The 24,499-nt window shown below is 40.7% G+C and overlaps 1 protein-coding gene across 4 annotated transcripts in view; it reads right to left on the reverse strand.

The window, feature by feature from the left end:
• arhgef1a (Rho guanine nucleotide exchange factor (GEF) 1a) overlaps positions 1–24,499 on the reverse strand; it is a 126,337-nt gene that overhangs the window by 3,309 nt on the left and 98,529 nt on the right. For 3 of the 4 annotated variants that reach the window (XM_044170511.1, XM_044170510.1, XM_044170508.1), the window contains 6 exons: positions 20,784–20,851; positions 19,877–20,065; positions 15,062–15,145; positions 14,485–14,573; positions 13,959–13,994; positions 13,817–13,867 (listed from right to left, as the gene is read on the reverse strand). In XM_044170511.1, coding sequence (XP_044026446.1) covers positions 13,817–13,867; positions 13,959–13,994; positions 14,485–14,573; positions 15,062–15,145; positions 19,877–20,065; positions 20,784–20,851 — 517 coding nt within the window. The remainder of the gene's footprint in view (positions 1–13,816; positions 13,868–13,958; positions 13,995–14,484; positions 14,574–15,061; positions 15,146–19,876; positions 20,066–20,783; positions 20,852–24,499) is intronic. The other variant, XM_044170512.1, reaches the window with a different exon arrangement.

Consider the following 24,499-nt stretch of genomic DNA (forward strand, 5'->3'; position numbering starts at 1 on the left):
ATTCACATTCTAATTGGAAAGTCTGTAGTGTAATACATGTTACATAGGCCCTATTCAGGGCTGAAAGAAGTATTTCCACCTCCTCTGCATGTTTTCCCGGTAAAAAAAACAAAACAATAATCATTTAATCCATGTTGTTAAAGGATATGTTCACAATTTTTCAACTTTGTCTTAAAACAATATTCACATACCCATATGTACAGTGAAACAGGTTTTGCTTGCTGCAATCATTCCTCCTGTTCATACTGGCCATTATGATATCCTAATGCACTTTCAGTGTGAGTGAGTGAGGACACAATCCACTGTCCTCGTTCATTGTAAAAAATATATTCTAAAGTTTATCTGAAGTTAATCAGGCTTCAGCAGTCTGAATAAGACAAATTAAGAGAATATCTTCCCAAGTCTCAGGGGTGAATTCACACAAAGAATGAATTGCAGCCACTGATAGCACCATGAATTGCGCATCATTTCCAACCGCCATCTCAAGGTTCGATTCACAAAAGATAGTGTGCTAATAATATTACAGCGCAAACACGCCCATAAAGTTTTGCCGTCGAGTGCCCTTGCCCTTGTTTACATCTGATTGCAATTATCCATGTGGCAAAGTATAAATGTTGGCTTTGTGCCAAGAACACAGTAAGCAGAACAATGGGAGAGAGAAGGAGAAAAATAAAATTTTCAAACCACAAGCTTCAACTCATTCTTCTAAAGTTCTGGCAAGGAATTTAAATGTAACAATGATGTATTTGGGATTTAATATCCCAGTCTGTCAGTGATAAACTTTAGAATATATTTTTTACAAAGAACGAGGATAGTGGATTGTGTCCCCATCAATCACACTGAAAGTGCATTAGGATATCTTAATGGCCAGTATGAACAAGAGGAATGATTGCAGCTAATTGTTCTTGTCTCTATTATTTAGAGACTGTATTTAGAGACACTTATTGTTTAAGGTTACAGGTGGAATTCTACGTTTGCAAGGTCAAAACAGGCTAACTGAAAACACAGCATATTAATGGAAATAATGTTGAATGATGTTTTGTCTGGCAGGACTGCCCTTGTCTGCTTGCAAATGAGGTAGTGGAGCAGGCGGCTCCTCTTCATATGGTTCTGGGTCATTTTCGTGCTCCTCAAGATGCAGACCGGCTTTCATGGCAATGTTGTGAAGGATGTAGCACACAACTACAATCTGTAGGCATACTTTGGGGGGACTATACAGCATTGCTCCGCCGCTACGATCCAGTCATCTAAATCTGCTTTTTAGAATGCTAATGGTGCGCTCAATCACACTGCTTGTTCGGATGTGCACACAGTTGTAAGTCGCTTCCCCGGCACTTGTTGGATTGCATACTGTAGTCATCATCCATAGTTGCAGTTAGTTGCCGCTTTCACCTATATTAGGAAAAGAACATGTTTTTTTTCTCCACAGCTTTGCAGTCAGTATTACAGCACAAACCTTTTCTCAAAAAAAAACAAAAAAACGTTCTTACCCAGTAGCCAGGGGTTGTCATCCATGTTTTGCACCATTCTGTAGAGACTGCTATTTGTAAAAATAAGGAAAGGACAGCCGCTGAGCCTCTCTCTCCCCACTGAAAGTCGACTACTGCTCCCTCTGCTGCCCCCGAAGGAACAGTTTCGCCATAGAACCTGCCGAGAGCGCGGCCCCATCAGTATCCGAGCCTGATAGGACTCTGCCGGATAGTCCAAAAGGATTGACATGTTAAATCGCTATCAAGAGCGATCCCAGGTAAGAGGCTTGTGTCAGGCCAGAGATGGATTTTATAACTGTGTGTTATTTCATCTGAGCTTCATTGCTGTGAATTGTGTTGTGCATTATTGTGGAAAGTAACAGACCGCCGTGTCCTGTTCCTGCTGGGTGTTTTCATGCTCAGCATGTTCCATTGTGTCTCGGTACCATGCTGTTGGACTGTCTGTGTTAGTTTATAGCCATTGTGGAAGCTAATAACTGTGCTTTATCAGACCAAAGTCCAGTAACGCAGCTGTTTAAATGAAAGTTTGACAGGTACCTGTGCTTCACCACGGCATTAGAGATCTTTTGTGCCTTACTTTGTGTGCTTTTCTCCTCTCCTCTCCACTAACCCAACACCTTTACACATACATATACAGCAGGTAAAATACATGTTGAACATGTCACCATTTTTCTCTAAAGGTGCTACTGACATGAAATATTTACCAGATGTTGGTAACAACCCATGCAATCCACACATGCAAATAAATCTAACCGTAGATGTCCATAAATTAAGTTATGTATAATAAGCTGGGAATGTATAATGACACAGGGAAAAAGTATTGAACACACTTACTGAAATTCATTTAATACTTCATACAAAAACCTTTTTTGGTAATGACTACTTCAAGACACCTCCTGTATTGAGAAACGAGTTGCATGCATTGCTGAAGTGTGATTTTGGCTCATTCTTCCACACAGTCTTCAAATCTTGAAGGTTCCATGGGCCTCTTCTATGAACTCTGATCTTTCAGGTGATTGGCTGGGTCATTCTAGCAGCTTTATTTTCTTTCTCTGAAATCAATTGAGAGTTTCCATGGCTGTGTGTTTGGGATCATTGTCTTGCTGAAATGTCCACCCTCTTTTTATCTTCATCATCCAGCAGATTTTTATCAAGAATGTCTCTGGACATTTTTCCATTCATCCTTCCTTCAATTATATGAAGTTTGCTGAAAGTTATGCTGAAAAACAGCCCCACAACATAATGTTCCCACCTCCAAACTTCACTGTTGGTATGGTGTTTTGGGGATGTGCAGTGCCATTTCTCCTCCAAACATGGTGTGTATTATGCCATCCAAAGAGTTAAATTTTGGTCTCATCTGACCAGACTATATTCTCCCAGTATGTCATAGGCTTGTCCAAATGTTGTGCATCAAACTTTAAATGAGCTTCAACATACTTTTTCTTACGTGGTGAGAGTGCATACAGGTCATGGCTGTTGAGTGATTTTCTTATCGTTTTCTTTGTACCTGCTAATTCCAGGTCCTTCTGATAATTCTTTTCACTCCTCTGTCAGAAATCTTGCGAGGAGCACCTGGTCGTGGCCGGTTTATGGAGAAATTATGTTCTTTCCACTTCCGGATTATGGCCCCAACAGTGCTCACTGGAACAATCGGAAGTTTTGAAATCCTTCTGTAACCAATGCCATCAGTATGTTTTGCAACAATAAGGTTGCGAAGGTCTTGAAAGCGCTCTTTGCTTTTACCAATCATGAGATGTTTCTTCTGTGACACCTTGGAAAGAAAGCCTGGATGAATGGAGAGGCGAGGGCTCTACTCAGAGCCAAAAAGCTGCCTTTTGGTCAGGTTACAAGGAAGCTTACAGCACCACCGGAGCGAGACTGAAAGCTGGCTTCAAGGATGCAAAGCGGAGATATCAGGAGAGACTGGGAGAGACTGGACCAACAACACCAAAAATCTGTGGCAGGTGATGAAAAACATCACAGGCACATGTGTGATGCCACGTAATCAGATGAGCTAAACACATTTTATGCTTGTTTTGCTCTGATTTGAGCAGCTGTATTTCTTAAGGAAACTTAAGAAGGCAAAATTCCCGTGCCAAGTTCTCGTTAACGTTTAGAGAGGAGCCATAGAAAGCATCCTGACTGGAAACATCACAAACAGGCATGGGTTGTGCCCGGCCCAGGAACGGAGAGCTCTGCAGTGGGTGATTAAAACAGCCCAGAGCATCTAACCTTCCTATCTAAACTTTATCTACCGAGCATCAGTGATATCGGTGAGGTGCCTGTGCAGAGCACAAAGGATAGTAACAGACAGTACCCACCCAGCCATAGCCTGTTCACCCTGTTGCTGTCTGGCAAGACATACACAAGTAGTAACACCAGACTACAGAGCAGCTTCTTCCCTCAGGCTGTGAGACTCCTCAACTCATCCTCTGCACTCAACACACTTGTTTTTTGTGTGTAGCATGAAGGGACTACAGCTTGCATTTCATTGTACAACCCTGTGTTGCATAATAATATATAAAAAAATGAAATTAATGAAGTTAAGTTAAGAAGGATCCTTTAATGGCCAATATGAACAGGAGGAATAATCATTCCAGCAGATTTGAAAAATTGTCAACCTATCCAAGAGGACAACACTTTAGTTTCTATCAAGAAGACTAAATGTTATTAATGCTTTCTCAGTGCCTTAGGTAAAGCATTTATAATTTATTTGTCATCATAATTTGTTGTTTGTGTTGTTATTTAGATTGAAATAAATGTATATACAACCTGGATATAGCATTCATAATTTGTTTCTTGGTTTAAGAACCTCTGACATCATTGTGTCCCCACCGCCCACTTCTGAAACCAAACCTACACTGTTGGGTGTATGCATGCACCAGAACGGTGGAGCAAGATGATAATTATGATAATATCTCTTAGGAGGGCACAGCAAAAGCGCAATGAATGATCAGGTATCCACCTGAACAGGTCGGTTGAACTCATGGATATATTAGAGAATTTATTCCAATGGAAGTTGCTCACGGGGTGTATACACCAACAGGGGTTGTCATCCATGTTTTGCACCATTCTGTAGAGACTGCTGTAAAAATGTAGCTGTCATACACAGACCCAGGGCATTTGGCAACCACATTCATGATGATGTTATTGCCATTACAAACCAACTGTGTTGCTTCAGGGCTGTTCCTTCGGTGTGTGAGTGTGTGTGAATGATGAGTTACTTTCTTTGGATTGATGAGCCCTGCCATCATTGTATGAATGGGGTGAATGTGATTTGTAGTGTGAAGTGCTTTGAGTAGTCGGATGACTAGAAAGATGCTATACAAGTACAGTCCTTTTACCATTTACCAAAAAAGTTCTTCACGCTTCCATGTTTTTGGCCCATAGAGCATGAGCAGTAGTTTCCATCTCTGACTAAGCTGGCTGACTCCATGGCATGAAAATAATGTACTGACATGGCTCTTCAAGACTTTGTTTGTATATTTTACAATACTTTTAATCTCTGGACATTCAATCACATTTGTCACTGAATTTCATGATCGAAGTGGAAATGCAATAGTTTGTTGGGTCTCAACAATTGGCTATTAAAAGGACCATAATGGATACCGCTGTCTGAAATTCGTGTCTAAAATTCTTATAAACAGGTCTGAATGGGTGAATGGGTCAAAACGCGTGAGGACAAGAGGTCCTGGTTTAAGTATACTGCAGTAGCCTTTAACCTGGAGGTAAAAGAAAAAGAGGGCATGTGATAAGACCTTAGGTCAGAGTGGCCTAGAAAAAGTTAAGACTGTAATTTAATTCTTAATCAGCACTTTGAGTTTGATGCTCATAACTGTTACTTTGAGCTGAGCATTCGTAAATGTAATACGTTCGCCGGATAATAAGCTAAACATTCATGATTACCACTCTCGGGCAGATGAAAAAGCTTATCTATTATTGTATACGGGAGGTAACTCACTTGAAAAGTAGGAAAGCATTGAATGTTGCAAGTGTAAAATTACAAACAAGTGATTTGCCATGTACCAATTCAACTTCTGAAAAATACATTGCAGTCTTTAGGAACGGGTTTGATTAATTATTAACTATAATATTAAAATATATGATAGCGTGTATAGAAAACACAAGACCAGAGCAGGTAAAAAACATAGACAAAGATAGGAGTAACAGTGTTATTGCAGGCTTTGGGTATGACATTTCTGACACTATCTGAAGGATATTGTTGAGGTTAAGATTAGAAAAAAGGAAGAGATAAAAACAATAAAGGTTGATAAAAGACAATAAAAGGACATCAGGAGCGCAACAGCTAACCAGATCTCCCCCTATGGGCCGGAGATGATGCACAGTTTCCTCGTAACTACCCTGTAAAACATGAGCCTGTAGAAGGACGTTTTGTGCAAAATACCCTGCCCAGTAGAATATCTCCTGAGGTGACATATACTTGATAAAGAAATAGTGGGGTTTTTCTAGCTATAACCATTAAAAGGGATTAAAACACTTTCTCAAGGGAAACCAGGTTCACAATTCTCAAATAAAACAGCTCAGTGGTAGAAGTGGACAAAAATTTAAATAAAACATAACTGTGAGGAGGAGACTCAAAAGGCGGAGCCACAAAAATCCTTTATACAACATTATGACTGTCAAGTGTAAAATAAATCAAGTAAAGTAATATTGTGTGATAAAATATTACGTGTTGAAAACAAAAATAAAATAAAAGTACATTTTAATAATTGAATTATACATAAATATTGGCACAATTACAAGAGCATTTACGGTGGGCAAAAAATTCCATAAAATAAAATAATTATATAAAAATATAAAAACGAAATGGATAAAATTAAAGATTTGGGACTTTACTTAAATTCTTAAAATCTAGAGTGTTAAATAACAAAAAATCTGACCATAGAAAAATAGTGGCACAAATAATCATGACTACAAATATAATAGTGGAAGAAATTTTAATAAAAGCAAATCCATTGCTTGAAAATAAAATCAACAAGACTGGCTAAAAATGGGTGCGAAGAACAAAGAACACCGCAACCAAAAGGCCAGAGGACGGTATTATTATGATATTTATTGTGTGTGTGTGAGGAGATAGCAACTCTCATCAAAAATCATAAAATAAAGGAAAAAGGAAAGAAGAGGCAAAATAAAATCAACGAGCAAGCAGTGATAAATCTTTATCTGAACAAAGGAAAATAATTATGTAAAACAGCAAGAAATTGCAGATTAGTTTTGAAGCAAGACATGGAAAAAGGAAAGACCACATGCACTCCAAATGCCCGTAATGTCTAAATACACAATCACTGGAGATTATGAAAAAATCACAGAGGGCGACATGCTCCAGCCACCAACATAGAGGACAAGACACCTCCTGTATGGAGAAATGGAGACATTTTTCCACATTATCCAAGCTTAAATCAAAGCAAAAAAATCAAAGACAGCAGCAAGTGGAGGATGTGATAAGAGAAGAAAAAAATAGAAAAAATAAGCCTTGAGTAGAGCCTTGAGTGGATAAAGCTAACAGACACATATTGGTGATAGAATGTCACCTTCTGGAAGTATGCAAGAGCTATACCTAACTGACAGAGCTGGCCCACACACCAGCACTCAACTATAAGTTGCTCAAAAAACTGGTCCAGTGATTGAGAAAGAAAGTATGGTACGAACTTTCACATGTATCCCAGCACAAACCAGGTCCAGACCTAAACAATAAGGACCTCCTACTGCATTTCTCTCAGAATCGATGTTGCCCCAGATGGTGAAAGGCAATGCCATGCATTACATTCCACAGCTTGCTTACTTAATGAAGTAGCAGAAGACTGTGAAGCAGAGGTGCCTAATCTGCACATTCTGCTGACAAATGTTTCTCCAACTTCTAAAGGTAACACAACGATTGATCTTTTATACGCTTTTTTCATTGTCCAAGGTTGCAACACTTGTTTGCATTTACTTAGATAATCAACATATTTACGAGTGATTTTACGCCCCACATGTTTAACAAAATATTAAAAGAAGATTTGTATGATGTATGTTTGATTTACCAAATAAAATTACTAGCACTGTAATCCAATACATCAATGGTTTACTTGTTTGTTCAGACACACAATGTCATAAAGACTATCACTGTCTTACAAGAGCTGGCAAAAGGGGCAAAAACTACAGTATTGTCAAACTACAGTAGAATATTTGTCTGGAGTGTTGCAAAATGGTACTAAAAGCATTCACCATCTGTAGTGCGCATGCGCCAACGTGCATGCTGCCTGTCGCTGTAGCTCCGTCTCGTTGTCTTACATTTTCCAACTTTTAGCTTTCCTTTTTCTTCCAAACTTGAGAAAGTATAATTTAAACTACGCTCTTTACGAAAATGAGAGTAGAAAGTGTTTTGGTACTTTTTTTCGCTGTGGAACTTTTTCTCCTGCTACTCAGTCAGGGCACCACTGCAGAACAGCTGTTTGGCTGCATTGTTTACACCAGGGAACAGCTGACAACCGATGTCCCCACTGAGATCTGGAGGAGGACACGCCAAGGATGCAGAAGTGGAATGAAGCAGCAAGGGAAGAGAGAGGGGTCCAGACAAAAGAGACTTAAGAACAAGAGATTTAAGCCATGTCTGCCTTCTCTCGTAATGGGCAATGTGAGATCACTGGTGAATAAAATGGATGAGCTAACGGCGTTAGCCCGGAGTCAGACGGAGTTCCGTGAGTGTAGTTTGATGTGCTTCTCAGAGACATGGCTACACCAGGATATCTTGGATCATAACGTTTCCATCGACGGCTTTCAGATTGTTTGGGCCGACAGGGATCACACCAAGAGCGGTAAGCAGAAAGGCGACGGGCTTGCTGTGCTGGTCAACAACAGATGGTGTAACCCTGGTCACGTTACTATCAAGCAGAGTATCTGTAGCCCGGACATTGAACTGTTAGCTGTGGGACTCTGGCCATATTATCTGCCACGTGAATTCTCACATGCCATTGTTGTGGCTGTTTACACCCCCCCTCTACTAACCCGGCCATAGCACAACTCCAGACTCAACACCCGAGTGCACTCATATTAATTCCGGGTGACTTCAACCATGTCAGTGTTTCAACAACACTGACTAATTTCACCCAGTATGTGAGTTGTCCTACTAGAGAGGAGAGGACACTGGACCTGCTGTATGCTAACATTAAGGAAGCATAGATCTCTTCCCCCCTCCCCCCCTGGCTAGGTCACACCACAACCTCAAACCCTGCTATGTGCCTCTCGTTAAAAGGCAGCCTGCGACCACAAGGACAGTGAGGAGATAGTCAGAGGGGGCCTATGGGACACTGCAGGAATGTTTTGAGGTGACAAACTGGGATGCACTCTGTGAGCCTCATGGAGAGGATATTGATGGGCTCACTGAGTGCATCACTGGCTACATTAACTTCTGTGTGGACTGCAATGTCCTAGACAGTCCATTGTTATCCAAATGACAAACCAACAAAGGACATCAAAGACATCCTGAATGCCAAGAGGAGGGCCTTTACTGATGGTAATAGGGAGGAGGTGAGGGCATTCCAGGCTGACCTGAAGGTGAAGATCAGGGAGGCCAAAGAGAAGTACAGGAGGAGCTGGAGTGGAAACTCCAGCAGAACAACATGAGAGAGGTCTGGAGCGGCATGAAGAGCATCACTGGCTTCAGACCAACTGGCAGCAGAGGAGTTGAAGGCAGCTTGGACAGGGCCAACAATCTTGATCTGTTGAACTCAGCTGCTGTCGGCCCTCAGACTCCTCTGAGTCCACTGCTCCCCCCTCCTCCATCTTCCTGGGAGAGTCCTACTCCCCCCTCAAATGGCTCTCAGGCTGACGGCCCTCTTCAGACTGATGACTCCCCCCCCCTGCCTGTAACCTCTGCTGTGTGCCTGACTACTGACCAGGTGAGAGGACAGCTGATGAAACTCCACTCAAACAAGGCTGCAGGCCCCAATGGCGTTAGCCCCGGGGTGCTAAAAGCCTGTGCCCCCCAGCTATGTGGAGTCCTTCAACATGTCATCAACCTGAGCATGAGTCTTCAAAGGGTCCCTGTTCTGTGGAAGACATCTTGCCTCATTCCTGTGCCGAAGACGCCGCGTCCCAGTGGCTCCAAGGACTACAGACAGGTGGCACTGACATCCCACATAATGAAAACCCTGGAGAGACTGGTGCTGGAACAACTGCGGCCCATGGTCAGACCCCTCCTAGACCCCCTTCAGTTTGTTTAATGGCAGCCATAGTCTTAATGATGCCTAAGCAACCATCAATAAAATTTGCAAGTTAAAGGGAATGCTATACAAACAAAATGGTAATGGTAGTTTTGTAGCAATACAAACCCCAACTGGTGCTTGGTCTTGGACAATAATGACTCAATTAAACACATGTGAGCCACCCGAGCCGGGTCATCAAATTTGTTCCATTGATCAAAATATAGGCTACAAAGAGTAATGTATATTTGATAGACCAGATCAGAGCTGGATGTCGAAATATCATGCTAGGTTCCATTGGCCGTATCGATTTAACTCACCACAAGGACGTGTAAGAGATGGATAATTGTGCTGTAGAATTACCAGCAGATAGACTTAGAAAACAAGGTATTCAAACTAGACAATAGAGAAGGAACATTGCCCTTTTGGCCCTACCCAATTGATGCACTAGTATGGGAAGCTGAAATACCACCTCAAATCTTTACTGATGATATCACAAAATTTAATGTACTAATTGATAATGAAAGACAGTTGTGTGGTATTACAGTGTAACTTTGAGATACACAGGTAAAAATAACAAATAACAATGATACCACAGTTTGGGGATGATCTGTTCAGGGTATGACCAGATAAACTGTATGTTACAAACACCAAGTTTAGTTGGGTCAAAAAATTTAAATTGTTATGCACATGACAGATAAACTGTATATGTCATTTAGTTGCAAAATTTAATGCACACATATGTCATTATGCATGTGAAATTACGCCATCCCTTCACCCACTAGATTTGTTACACCAGATCCCAGCTGGCCTGAATGTAGTGACAAACACATCGAATCAAGACTATGGACCGATACTGAATGTCTCATGTTTTTGGGATCCAAAGAGTACCAGTTTCTTAGCAATTACACCAGGCCAGATGGTCAGGGGACAATGGGAGAAGAGTGTCGCAAATTAGATGTCCGTTTGCCTGCTCCATTTGAATCAAAAACCATTCCAGATGGAAACCCCTTCACCTGGTAGGAGAATTTGAATTTTATGAGAAATTAGGACCAATACCAGTAAGAAGCCATAAGTGAAGAGATAAGTGTAATGTAATTCGGAATATGACTGAAAATTGTACCAAAGCAGGGTTGAGACATTCGAAAACAATAAAATCAGATGCAAAAAAGTATAAGGTGATGATATTACCTCCATCATACCCATATCACCAGCCACTGACTCAATTTTGGCAGTGTGATCAAATTAACCTATGGTACACTCTCCCTACAGGTTGGTCAAGTAGATGTGCAAGAGCACAAGCAGTCCTAACACTGAACTTTTGAAAGTCCAATAAAAGCACACCATAGAACTGTGAACTGAGCCAGATCCTTGGATCACCATAGATTGCATTGGTCAGCTGAGAGGTATCCAAAATGATTTTAAAGGAATGAATGAAATAGCCTCAGGATTTGCATCTATACTGCCATGGATAACCACTAACAAAAACACTGAATTGATTAGTTATGTTTATTTTAACCAACAGAGATTCATCAACTACACAGATGGTGCTTAGGAGGCGTCAGCAACCAGTGCAATGACTTGGCAGAACAGACAAGCTTTAGATTAATTGATACGTACGGACCGCAACTTGGTAAATTCAACTTCCAGACTCAGAAGGGGGGAATCTGTGGTGGAAACTCAGTAAATAGTTAATACTTATGTTTTATGTTCATAATATCATTATAATATCACCTTTGTTCACACGCAATGATATTCTTGGTTTTGTGTGATGCAGCATATGATGACCATGAACACTGAAACAGAGTTTTTTTCTGCCTGCCCCTTGGATTTGTTTGCCTGCATTGGACTGCTTTTCTGGTTTTGACACTTGCCTGCCTGACTGCTGTGTAAGTCTACTGTGTTTGTTCCAGTAAATTATTTAACTTTACCAGCTCTGTCTCTGTGCCTGCATGTGGGTCCAAACTCTTTTATTACTGGTGTTCCTTGGCTACCCTGCTTGACATCACACGACAGATTCAGGTCTTTATTGATTTCATTAAATGTCTTTAAAAAACGCAGACTCTGCCTCCAAACTTGATTTCAACCACAGTAACAAAACTGATAATGAATGGAAAACACCACTTATTAAAACTATAGGCTTCACCACGTCATCAACCTGAGCCTGAGTCTTCAAAGGATCCCTGTTCTGTGGAAGACATCTTGCCTCGTTCCTGTGCCGAAGACACCACATCCCAGTAGCTCCAAGGACTACAGACCGGTGGCACTGACCTCCCACATAATGAAGACGCTGGAGAGACTGGTGCTGGAACAGCTGCGGCCCATGGTCAGACCCCTCCTGGACGCCCTTCAGTTTGCCTACCAGCCCCGGCTGGGAGTTGAGGACACCATCATCTTCCTGCTTAACCGCAGCTACACCCACCTGGACAAGCCAGCAAGCACGGTGAGGATCATGTTTTTTGAGTTCTCCAGTCCTTTCATCACCATCCGGCCAGCCCTGCTGGGTGAGAAGCTGACAGCAATGCAGGTGGGTGCCCCCCCCCCGTGTCCTGGATTGGTGACTACCTGACTGGCAGACCACATCATGTGCGTCTGCATCACTGTGTGTCGGACAGCGTGGTCAGCAACACTCGGGCCCCTCAGGGGACTGTCCTCTCTCCCTTCCTCTTCACCATCTACACCACAGACTTCAGCTACCACACAGAGTCCTGCCACCTTCAGAAGTTTTCTGATGACTCTGCTGTGGTGGGATGTATCAGCATGTGGTGGATAATTTTGTCTCATGATGTGAGCAGAACCATCTGAAGCTCAATGCGACAAAATCTAAGGAGCTGGTTGTAGATCAATGAAGGGCCAAGGCACCAGTGACCATGGTTTCCATCCCGGGGGACAGTGTGGACATTATAGTGGATTACTGTCCTAAGACACGCTATCAGTGAAAAATTGTTCTTGTACACACAAGCATTTCAAAATTAGTGGCTTCTGCTAGGTACATCCTTAAGTGGTATATCAAGCTTGATTTTTTTTTCAAGTAAATTCATCTTCACATATGTGATTAAGTATTGACAAAATAACTAATTGTTGTTTTATGACACAAGTAATAGAAGTTTAGTGCTCAAAAACATTTTTTGGGTATAATTACTCTTTAAAGGATTAGGCTGCTGTAAAGTTCCAAAATCAAACTCCAACACAGCAAAGTAGTATTTAAATTCTTTACGGAAATGTATTGAACTTCAGTGATACATGTTTCTCCCCTGGGCTCTCCTAGTCTTGCACATTTTTTGGACACATACTACATCAGTGAACCACAAGCGGCCCCCTTGTGGACAAAATAAAACACTTTAACATTACAACATAAGAAACATCACATGCATTATAAGCCATAAACATATCAGCTGCCAATATTCTGTTGTCGACAAATCCTATAAAAAGACCCGAACCAACAATGAATGCATCTGACTAGTGTGTGTGTCACAGCCTGATTTATCTTCCTCCTCTGAGCCATAGAGCTCCATTGTTAAAAACACATCAGTGAGCCGCACTGTTGCACTGGGTGACATGTTCATCACCATGAACACACACACTTATTCTGACTCAGTCCCACATACACCATCCTGCTGCCCCAAATACTCACTAGAGCACCACATGTGGACTCATCCATCGCTGAAAAGAGTCTCTTATTTCCTCCTGTTTGAGGAACATTTGTTAACAATTATAGTAGCCAGCTGTTTTAGGAAAATACATTTTTTTAAAGTAAGTTTTGTGAGCCGTTTTTAAAAGATTTACATCTTCAGTAGGAATCAATTGGGCTTGGGGCCACAGCTAGTATTGAGAGACGGACTAACACATTCTTGATTCTAGTCTTTTCATGGGATTTGTTGACTATGAGAAAATTATAGAATAATACTTTAACTCTGATGTATATACTGTATATGTAACAAACAATATACAAAATACATCTTGCATCTTTTCAAACAAATATATTTTATTTGGCAGATCTCATGTGCAAGAAATTAGAGTGCAGTCTGTAAATATTGCCTATAACATAGGCATAGACATAGGTGTGCTATATGATGTTGTATATGACTTAAGCGTGTTAAAGACGTACAGAAACCTACTCACCTGGAGTGCATGGAGATAAACACTGAGATTCACCAGCCTCTGATAGAGCTCCTGTCAAACACAGGCAGCATACTTGTTGATGTCTGTCTCACACACATGCACACAAACTTTAAGAAAAAGAAACCTTTACCCCCTTACTTACCGTGGGTGGTGGCTTGTCTTGACTCCTCAAGCAATCCTTTAGAAGGTAAAAACATATTCCACAAACAGAGAAGAGTATCATGACAATGACAATACATTTGAACGCAATACAATTGTTAGATACAGTATTATTGGTATATTTTAACATCAGTTAAAATTCACATTCCTTAATGTGACAGTTTGTCTGGGCATAGCCCCCCCCCATGTACTGAAACAAAGATGCCTTGTTTTATGTTACCACACATCTGCCGTAACAAAATCTGATGAAATCTGATCTGTCGTGTCATGTCATCATTATAGTAATATAACTGTATCAACTTTCAGCTTCTTCTTCTACTGTTTCTGCTAAAATTGAAGCATACAAAAATTAGCTGTTGGGCCCCCTTATTTAAGTTGGTAAGAGGATACTGATAATTTAATAATCTTAAAACAATAAGAAAGAACCCCCACCCCACAAATAAACAAAAAAACAAACAAAAAAAAAAACATTCCCACCTACTACTCTTCCACTTTGGCCCCATGCTCACCTTTGCTGCAGAGAAATCATGGGCTCCATTGACCAACAGATCCTGATCACCTGAGCAGAGGTTAACACAGCAGTCACTCAGTACTAGTTCTAGAAAAACAAAACAGTTATTATAATGAATATCTCACTATTTTATTACAGCAAACAGGGACAAGGACTTATGGCATTAAACCTGAATTTGAGGCTAGTGACTGCGTTCTTTGGGTCAGCTATTTACAGGTGGAGGGGAACATGCACATGCGGGGCTGAATGGGGCACAACAGACTCCTGTTGTGCCCCACTCAGCCCCGCCCACACCACACCGACCCAAAATTCTTTGTCATTTTGGAGTGAAACCTTAATTAATGTCACATCTTACTTTCCATACTGATTTTATGCATGTAAAGGTGTCATTTTCCTAATGATAATTTGATGAAAGTGTTCTGTATGTATGACCCACTGGATTTTTTTCTCTATGTGTCTTGTATGTTCCTCCAAATGGTTGTTGATTGTTATACTTTTGTGTGGCTGGACAGCAATGATGAGTCCAATAAAATTTTATCTTGTCATATGAGAGATTGGAGTCTTCAGTGACTCACTTTCTACCACCTCCATGTGGCTGTGATGGCATGGAAGAGGGATGTCTATGCTGGAGCCCAGAATGAGCTCACTCAGTCTGTCCACTGTGGAAACACACACACACACACACACACACACACACACACACCTGTATAACTCACAAATTTAAGTAAGAAAGACAAAACCTGTCATATTCTATTGATAACAATAGTACTTCAGATGGTTTACATCCAAGGGTGAAATCTTCAGTCAGACATGTGGCAGACCAACGCAGCCCAGTTAGAAACCTCAAAAAACAAATAAAACAAAACAAAAAAGCACAAACACACATTTATACATATATACGGTGCCTCGAGAAAGTTTGTGAACCCTTAAGAATTTTCTGTTTTTTTCTGCATAAATGTTACCTAAAATGTGATCAGATATTCATTCTAGTCATGAAACTAAATGACGAGGACCCAGTTAAACAAATAATACAAAAATATACATACTTGTTCATTTATTTATTTAGTAAAATTATCCAACATTAAATGTCTTTGTTGGAAAAAATATGTGAACCTCAGTCAATGTGATAACAATCAGGTCTCAGTTTAGTTTACTATTGAAAGACTATAAACCTGGGTCTTTACTATCAAAGTCTGGTCTTCACCACACAGGTTTGTGGATGTGCCATGCCTCGATCAATGGAGACTTCTGCTCAGAGAAAAAATTGTTGATGCTCACCAGGCTGGAAAAGGTTACAAAACCATTTCTAAAGAGTCAATCCACTGTCAGCCAGATGGTGTACAAATGGAGGAAATTCAACACCATTGTTACTCTCCCCAGGAGTGGTCATCCAACAAAAAAACGCTCCAAGAGCAAGGCGTGTAATACACCAGGAGGTTACAAAGAACCCCACACTCAAACATGTGCTGGGTTGTTTCCATGGGTGTCTGGTTATGTTTTAAAATGGGAGAGCAAACTTGGAAAGATACATAATTGGTGGGGGTCTAGGTCCTCCCCCAGACAAAAAAGTATTTTAAAACAATTTCCTGCATTTCTACACCACCTAAGTTATGGTAACAATAGAGATAATAAAAAATAATTTCCAAAACATAAAATAATCCTAATTTTGTATAGGCCCTATTACAGTTAGATGAATAATAATGACACATTATGAGGTTGTGTGTTCCTCACTTTGTTGAATGTAACTGCATGGCTCATAAAATCCCATCTGAGCCAGCTGTGGTGAAGCAGGGTTGGTCTCTCTTGCATTGGCTAATGTCAGTGTTCATGAGTCCACCATCAGGCAAACACTGAACATGAATGGTGTGTATGTTAGAATAGCAAAGAGACAGCCACTACTCTCAAGAAAAACATTGCTGCCCGTCTAAAGTTTACTAAAGGCCATGTTGATAAACCAAAAGACTACTGGAAGAATGTTCTGTAAATTAGAAGTGTTGTGTTTGGCGAAAACCTAACACTGCATTCCAACATAAGAACCTCATCCCAACTGTGAAGCACTGTGTTTGCAGTATCTTGGTTTGGGGCTACTTTGCTGCCTCTGGTCCAGGGCAGCTTGCAACCACTGACGGAACTGTGAATTCTGGATTTAAGAGTAGGCCTAAGACTTTCCTCTTTGATAAAGCTTATACAGGTTAGTCCTGAACCATCCCTTAGTCATGCTGCTATAGGCCTAGACTGCTGGGAGACTTCCCATGATGCACCTCTCTCCTCCTCTCCATCTGTATGCATTTTTATCCCATTACTGCATATTACTAACTCAACATCTTCTCTCTCCCGTAGTTTTGTGCTTTCTTGTCTCTTTCCTCTCTTCTTCTTTGAACTGATGAGCAGTTGGCACCTGCCATCAGTTTATGAATGTGTGTCAATGGGGTGAATGTGATATGTAGTGTGTGAAGGGCTTTGAGTAATCGGAAGACTAGAAAGATGCTCTAAAAGTACAGTCCATTTACCATTCTGTCGCTTCCAGCAGGTATTTCTGCCTCTGGAGCTGCAGAGTCTAGATCTATGATTGTAGGCCACCTGCTGCCCCCGTGTTCCTACTCGACACCCGCTACCGCAATTATCATTATTAGTCTTATCATTATTATTCCTATCATTATTATTACTATTTTATAAATATTAACATTACCACCATGACAAAGAGTACTGTACTCTGGGAAAAGTGCAATGACATAACTTCTGTTATGAATTGGCGCTATAAAAATGAAATTGAATTGTACCTGCATATTCTGCAGGACGTTGTCAGGGTATCTGTTCATAAACTGAAGCTCAACAAAAGGTGGGTCGTGCCGCAAGACAATGACCCTAAACACACAAGTCAGTCTACCAAAGAATAGTTAAAGCAGAAAAAATTTAATGTTTTAGAATGGCAGAATCAAAGTCCAGATCTTAATCCTATAGAAACGTTGTGGAAAGATCTGAAGAGAGCAGTTCATGCATGGAAGTCCACCAACATCACTGAGTTGAAGCAGTTTCGTAAGAAGGAATGGGCCACAATTCCTCCAAGCCCAAGTTGTGGGACTGATCAATGTTACAGAAAATGTCTGGTTAAAGTTTTTGCTGCTCAAGGGGTCACACCAGGTACTGAAAGCAAAGGTTCACATACTTTTTCCAACAAAGATAATTAATGTTGGATAATTTTGTACAATAAAACAATTAAAGTAGTATAATTGTTTGTGTGTTATTTGTTTAATTGGGTCCTCTTCATTACCTCCTGTCCCCTGGTTATTTACATCTCATTCAGTTATGCAAATAACAAAACTATAGTCTCAGAATAATCATTAGACCTAACATCGTTCTCTGATGATAATAATAATAATTATAATGATCAACTCGAGTAGACATGTACATGTACAGCAGTGACTACAGATCAGACAAAATGGTGTAGGCACTCAAAACCCAGTTGTGCCAGATATAATTCAGGTCTTGCATGTGAGGAGTATTGTTATCTAGAAACAAGAATAGCACTAATCTTATTTTGAATAATTTAATCCCCTAGTACTGAGTAATAATTGAATTGAATTAACTACACTAAACAAGAAATCTAGAGAGATGGAGGTTTGCTCTGGAAAACAGAGGAATGCAGCTTAGTAAGACAGAATACATGTGTGTCAATGAGAGGGACCCAGGTGGAATGGTGAGGTTACAGGGAGCAGAGGTGAAGAAGGTACAGGACTTTAAGTACTTAGGGTCAACAGTTCAGAGCAATGGAGACTGTGGAAAAGAGGTGAAGAGACGAGTGCAAGCAGGTTGGAACAGGTGGAGAAAAGTGTCAGGTGTGTTGTGTGAGTATCAGCAAGAATGAAAGGAAAGGTGTTCAAGACGGTGGTGAGACCAGCGATGTTGTACAGCTTAGAGACAGTGGCACTGAAGAAAAGACAAGAGGCAGAGCTGGAGGCAGCAGAGCTTAAGATGTTGAGGTTCTCTTTGGGAGTGACGAGGATGGACAGGATCAGGAATGAGTACATCAGAGGGACAGCTCATGTTAGATGTTCCGGAGATAAAGTCAGAGAGGCCAGATTGAGGTGGTTTGGACATGTTCAGAGGAGAGACTGTGAATATATAGGTAGAAGGATGCTGAGGTTGGAGCTGCCAGGCAGGAGGTCTAGAGGAAGACCAAAGAGGAGATTTATGGATGTAGTGAGAGAGGACATGAAGTTAATTGGTGTGAGTGAAGAGGATGCAGAGGAAAGGGTTAGATGGAGGCACATGGTTCGCTGTGGCGACCCCTGAAAGGGAACAGCCGAAAGGAAAAGAAGAAGACACTAAACAAGAATTCCTTGAAATTAGATTTTTGATCTCATTTTAAGACTTCTGGCAGCGGAACATCCTGACTTATTTTAAGAAATCTTCTCAAGTGAAAATCTCCTACTGCCCTGACAGCCACATTTGCTTGTCTCAAGCAAAATAATGCTTATATCTAAAATGTTTTCATTTAAATGTGATAGGGCATTTTTGTAGTGTATTACATTCACAGGGAAAAATAGTACCTGTAAAGAGGACTGTCTAATTGTTTGTTTGTTTTGCTGGCCTGGCTCTCTGTCCCTGTCTCCAGCCCCTTCTCACTTCCCCAATGCCATGAACGCCTCAGACCTGCCATCCTCGAGTCATCTACTAGATGCCCTCAGACTTTCTTGCCAGTTCTGGTCACCTGACGTTCCTTCCCACCTACACACCTGTTCCTACTTTCCTTGTCAGTCCTGCAGATGTATACCAGATGTGGGAAATAAATTGTGAGTTTAGATTTAATATTGTAACAGTTAATCAAAAAGTACTTACAGCTTACTGTATATCTTACTGAGTGCTCGTCATATGAAAAGAACGTGTGTATTTTGATGTGAGAGAATGGGGAACAGATACTAGTATAATTTTTTGAGCTGTCTAGATAGCGTGTGTATGTAGTGCCAATTAGAACATGTAGTAATGTTAGGAGACTTTGTTGTAAAATTATGTGTATTTGGGTCCTATCCCTGTTGCCCCGCTTACACCAGCCATGACAGCACCACTCTAATTCCACTGACTTAAATTGATCCAGTCATAGCAACCTGTCAGCAGTTACCACAGTCCTGAATAATTCAAACACTGTCCTCTGTTCATAGATTTATTATAACTGCAATTGATTATTCTCTACTCACAAGCTTGGGAAGGATGCCTTCATTCCATTCGGACTTTAGGTTCATTATTGGTGATAGTTACTCACAACTGCATTTTCAACACTGTCTGCCACAAAATATGTTTGTATACTACAACCTTGCTTTGCCATACACTTTGGAGGAAATGTTATTGCTTTTAGCAATAACATTTAGTTCACATGAAACTTGATGTGTTACCCTCAGCTGTGGCATCCAGTAGGAGTTTCTCTGCACGGGGTGCTTGGGGTGTGTCTGCCCTGAACAAGTAACGAATGATGGGAGGCTGTAGGCCATGCTGACCACTTGTCACCTCTGCCAGCTCACAGAAAAGGGTCACCCTCTCTTGCAGGAGCTCCAGCATTTCCCGATCCTTCTGCTGGAGGTCAGCTGTGGGTGGTGGGTGATGATTAATAAATCATGCATCAAACACAAATCTAATACAGCACATTACAACAAATCCTGCGTATTTTTACCAAGTAACAACGATGTACTGCTACCTAACATAGATAGTCTTAACACACATATGTTCATGTAACACATAGCCTTAATGCACACACACAAAAGCAAAAATGTTCTCCATGGTGCCGATACATGAAATAAAAGTGGTCCGTTGTTTTCTACACAAACACCACAGAGTGCAATATCACACTTATACCACAGCTACTAACTAAAGGAAAAATCTAAGTGTGTATCTGTAAATGTAGGAGGACTCCTAAAATACACTTTTATTGTAGCCTTCTGAATTGCCCTCCATACAGTATCTCCGATTTGTTCAGCAATTCAAATAGGTCTGGTGTTGTGCTCATTGGCAGCTATCTGCAGGTGGACAAACACAATCCAATCCAAACAAATATGGGGACACAGGTTGTTGTAGTTGACTTACAGATGTAACAACTTTCAAATCAACATATTTTATCGATCGACATGATAAAAATTAAGTGCATTTCTGTTACTAGCCGTCACTGCTGAGTGGCTAGGGGAAAGTCCCCCCATCCCAAAGAGAAAACAGCTAACATGTGGCACTGTGGACTCATAGAAGAAACATACAGAAAAGTGCCACATGAAAATGTTCCTTTCCTTGTGTCATTAATGTTTGTCTCCTGACCTTTGAGTCTCCTGAGATGGGCCTTGTGTTCAGTCTCTATGAGGGGGAACTCCTCTCTGGATGGGCACCTGAACACACAAAAGTACAGACCACACAAATCATGTTATCAGTGTTGTGATGGACATGAATGTTTTTTGTGTTTGTTTTTTGTACATATATCTTTTTTAAAGTTATATTTACTAATTATTAGGAGTGCAAAGATTTATATCGTGGAACAAGAGGCAGAGATACAGAAACAGTGATACACAACCATATGTGCGCTTATGGGATATTTAGTTGTGTGGAAGGGTAGCCAGGACAAAAGGAGGGAGAGAACAATTAGATGGTATATAATGGAAGTGGGGCTCATTGGGATGGATTTGGGGAGGAGGTCACCAGGTCAAAGCGGCAAGTACCACAGCTAGAGGTTGAAGCCACTGTGGAAATAAAAAGTACAATGCCACTGATGGCTGCTAGATCCTGGCTCCAAAAAATCCTGGCTCCAAGTCCTTCAAAGGATACTGTCACACAATATTTTGGTAAGTTTCATGTTTCTTGATTATGATACCTGTCCTGTTAACACAATTTAGCTAACATTAGCCTATGGTCTGTATATAGTAATACATTAGCATTAAATCATGCACCAGTTAGGCTGCTAAAGAGAAAGCTAATTCTGTTACTGCATGGTGTGCGGATGGCATATCTTTTTATTTTTGTACATAAAGCAAAGAGGGGATTACACAAATGTATTTCCTCAGATTTAGCGAACAGATGAAGCTTTGCAGAAGTTCAATCAGGAAAACTATCTTTATGCTTACTCATTCATTCACATTTTCCCTACCTTTCTCTCTTTCTCCCTCTTTCCCGCTTCCAACTCATCAGCTGACTATGGCCATTAACTCTTAGTTACCAACCAGAGTCTGCCACGATCTCCGCAAGCCAATCATATTGTTGCTGTCAAACTTTATAACTGTTCTCCTCTCTGCTGCTGTCACCTGTGACAATGTCGATGTCTGATTCCGACCGCGATCCTCTCCTGCACGACCCCATCACTTATATTCTGCTGACATGTCCTACGCCACTCACACAGGTGGTCATACCTTGGACTTTGTTTCTTCTCTGGGACTAGATATTGATCATATCCGTTGTGAGGACCTACTGATCAGTGATCATACATGCATTTTCTTTGATCTCTCTGTAAATGCAGACCTTTGTGTCTTAAAAGAACGTTGCATTCCTGCATTATTACTGAGAGTACGGCTGATCAGGTCTCTGTGCGCTTTTTCTGTGATATTTATACAAATTTTAACGATGTAGAGTTTTTAATGAAGTCTTTTAATAAGCATTGCTCCATGTCGCTGGACAAAGTGGTTCAAAGACATTCTGACTAATCATCCTTCCACAACAATAAATGTTCAGTCTCATATCTGAACTGTCCTCTCACCCACACTGTGTTTGTAGACCACCTCCTCACAGGTCTTTCTCAGGGATTTCAGGTCGGGGTCCTCACTTCCCCAACCATTACTTATGTGGCAAAAAATCTCTAGTAAAACCAGAAATGGTTATCTAGTTGTTAGAGAAAGAGGTGAATAACAGATAAGTTATCAACCCCTTTGAGTCCCATTTGGGGGGTACAATCAATATCAAGGCAAGTATCTGGCCTCCCTCCGTCTTCCAGCTTGATTTGTCTTCAGCGCTTTATGAAATTTACCCCATCACTGTAGCATGCTATGCCTCACAGTCCTATGTGACAATCAAGCAGTTGCCAGCATCATCAATAGATGGCGCTCCTCATTAAAAGATATGTCTTTCATGAGAAGCATCACGTCACTCACAACTTCATCATCATTTCTTATCTGTTATTATTATTAGTATTTATCTTTATTGGTGGGGGGGTTTGTTTTATTTTATTTTATTGCTGTATTATTGCCTGATTTTATGTGCCTCTGTCCTGAAATGTTTTAATTCTGGTTCAACCATGTAAAGGACTTTGCAACTTTGTTTTTGAAAAGTGCTGTTATAAATAAAATGTCTTATTATTATTATCATCATCATGGCACGTCACGTGCCTGGTCTTCAAAACACACTAGCTGATTCGCTTTCCAATTTTAAATTCCACACCTTCTGGAACATCCGTCCAGAGGTCAGCCCATTACTAATACAAGTTCTCTCTCTCCAATATCTAGCTCTGTCCTAAACCAAAGCCATGTGCTTAGATATATGGCATCAGCTAGGCTACATGAGGAAGGGTTTAGTAGTTTCCACTTGTGATTTTGCTTGGAGCACTTTTGCAATGTTTTGTGTTTCTATTTGTATGCCACCTTTATTCGTGAATCTTGTCTGTGCCTTCATTTGCTACTGCATGGATGTTCGCCAAATCAAACCTTAGTACATTTGTGGGTTGATTGCTGGTGTAGTGTGATAAAGATGGTGATGATGATGAATTTTAAATATTTCTAGAGAACTGATAAACCTCTCTCAGGAACCTCTGCTGTCGCATGGAATTTGCAGTTCTTGGGAGGTTGCTAATGGAAAGTTGAATAACAATTTCTCAATTTAAGACAGGCCTGCAAAAATCCATGGAGCATAAACAACAAATTCTGACAACCTAAGCCAAATTAGTAAATTAAAACTTGCTTTCCCTGACTGTGCATGGCACAACCTGACACCACCATTTTTAAGGAACATCTCATGATTGGTTGGCTGGTTTCCATCAACTGGAACTTATGAGTCATAAGACTCGGGACACAAAGGACAAAGAGACTGATTTTGCAATGTAGACCTGAAACATACATTAATTGATATGTTATGTGTCATTAGCCATGTATAAAAAGAAAGTGAAGTTTTGAGTTAACCTGCTGATTTGGATGCAGGGGCAATAAACCCTGAACTAACAGGAACTGTTTCTTTGTGTAAAGAAATTATATTTTTTTACAAAAAATGGCTTACAATTTTGTTGTAATTTCACAAAACAAATTTTTAGTGACATTTTTGATCATTTGGGACAGCATGTTCAGTAATTAGTTCATTAGTGTAGGTCCTTGCTTTCAACGCTAATGACATATTTCAAAAAATATTTAAAACCTTTTTTTTAACCTTAAATAAGTCTAAAGTTACATAATACTATGCATTAGTCTATTAGGATGTGTTATGATAGCTGCATTCTGTCCTCACTACACCAGAAAAGTGATCATAGACTGTAAAAAAAGAAAATGTAAGATATCAGCTAAATCCCAAGCCGCACCGAACCTGTGAAGGCCGGCATCCAACCAACTCTGACAGAAAGAAACATTCTACAAGAATGGCTGCTCAATGCCTGTGTTTCTAACATGACAAAAGTTAGGAAAGTCAGAACTATGACAAATTTTATTATATGCTGCCAACGCGTCTCAAGCATACCCGAGAAGAGGGTGTGCAAAGATAGGAAATATTAGGAAACACTCCATAAACTTTCATTGTTATGCAGATGAATTATATCTATTGATCAAGCCAGATGAAACTAACCAGTTAACTAAACTTCAAGCATGCCTTTGTCACGGATACGCCAGGCTCCACCGTGAGCTAATGAAGCACACCTGCTGTCTATCACACTCCTGCTCCCCATCAGCTCCTAATCACAGCCAGCATAAAAAGCCCAGCACTCACCTCAGCCAGTGGTCCGACCTCGTTTGATACAAGGACTCACCATGCTACTCTGCATAACCCCTATCTCCCTTTCCAGCGATCTCCTTCTCCAG

Source organism: Siniperca chuatsi, linkage group LG17 (assembly GCF_020085105.1).
Source record: "Siniperca chuatsi isolate FFG_IHB_CAS linkage group LG17, ASM2008510v1, whole genome shotgun sequence".
Lineage (NCBI taxonomy): Eukaryota > Metazoa > Chordata > Actinopteri > Centrarchiformes > Sinipercidae > Siniperca > Siniperca chuatsi.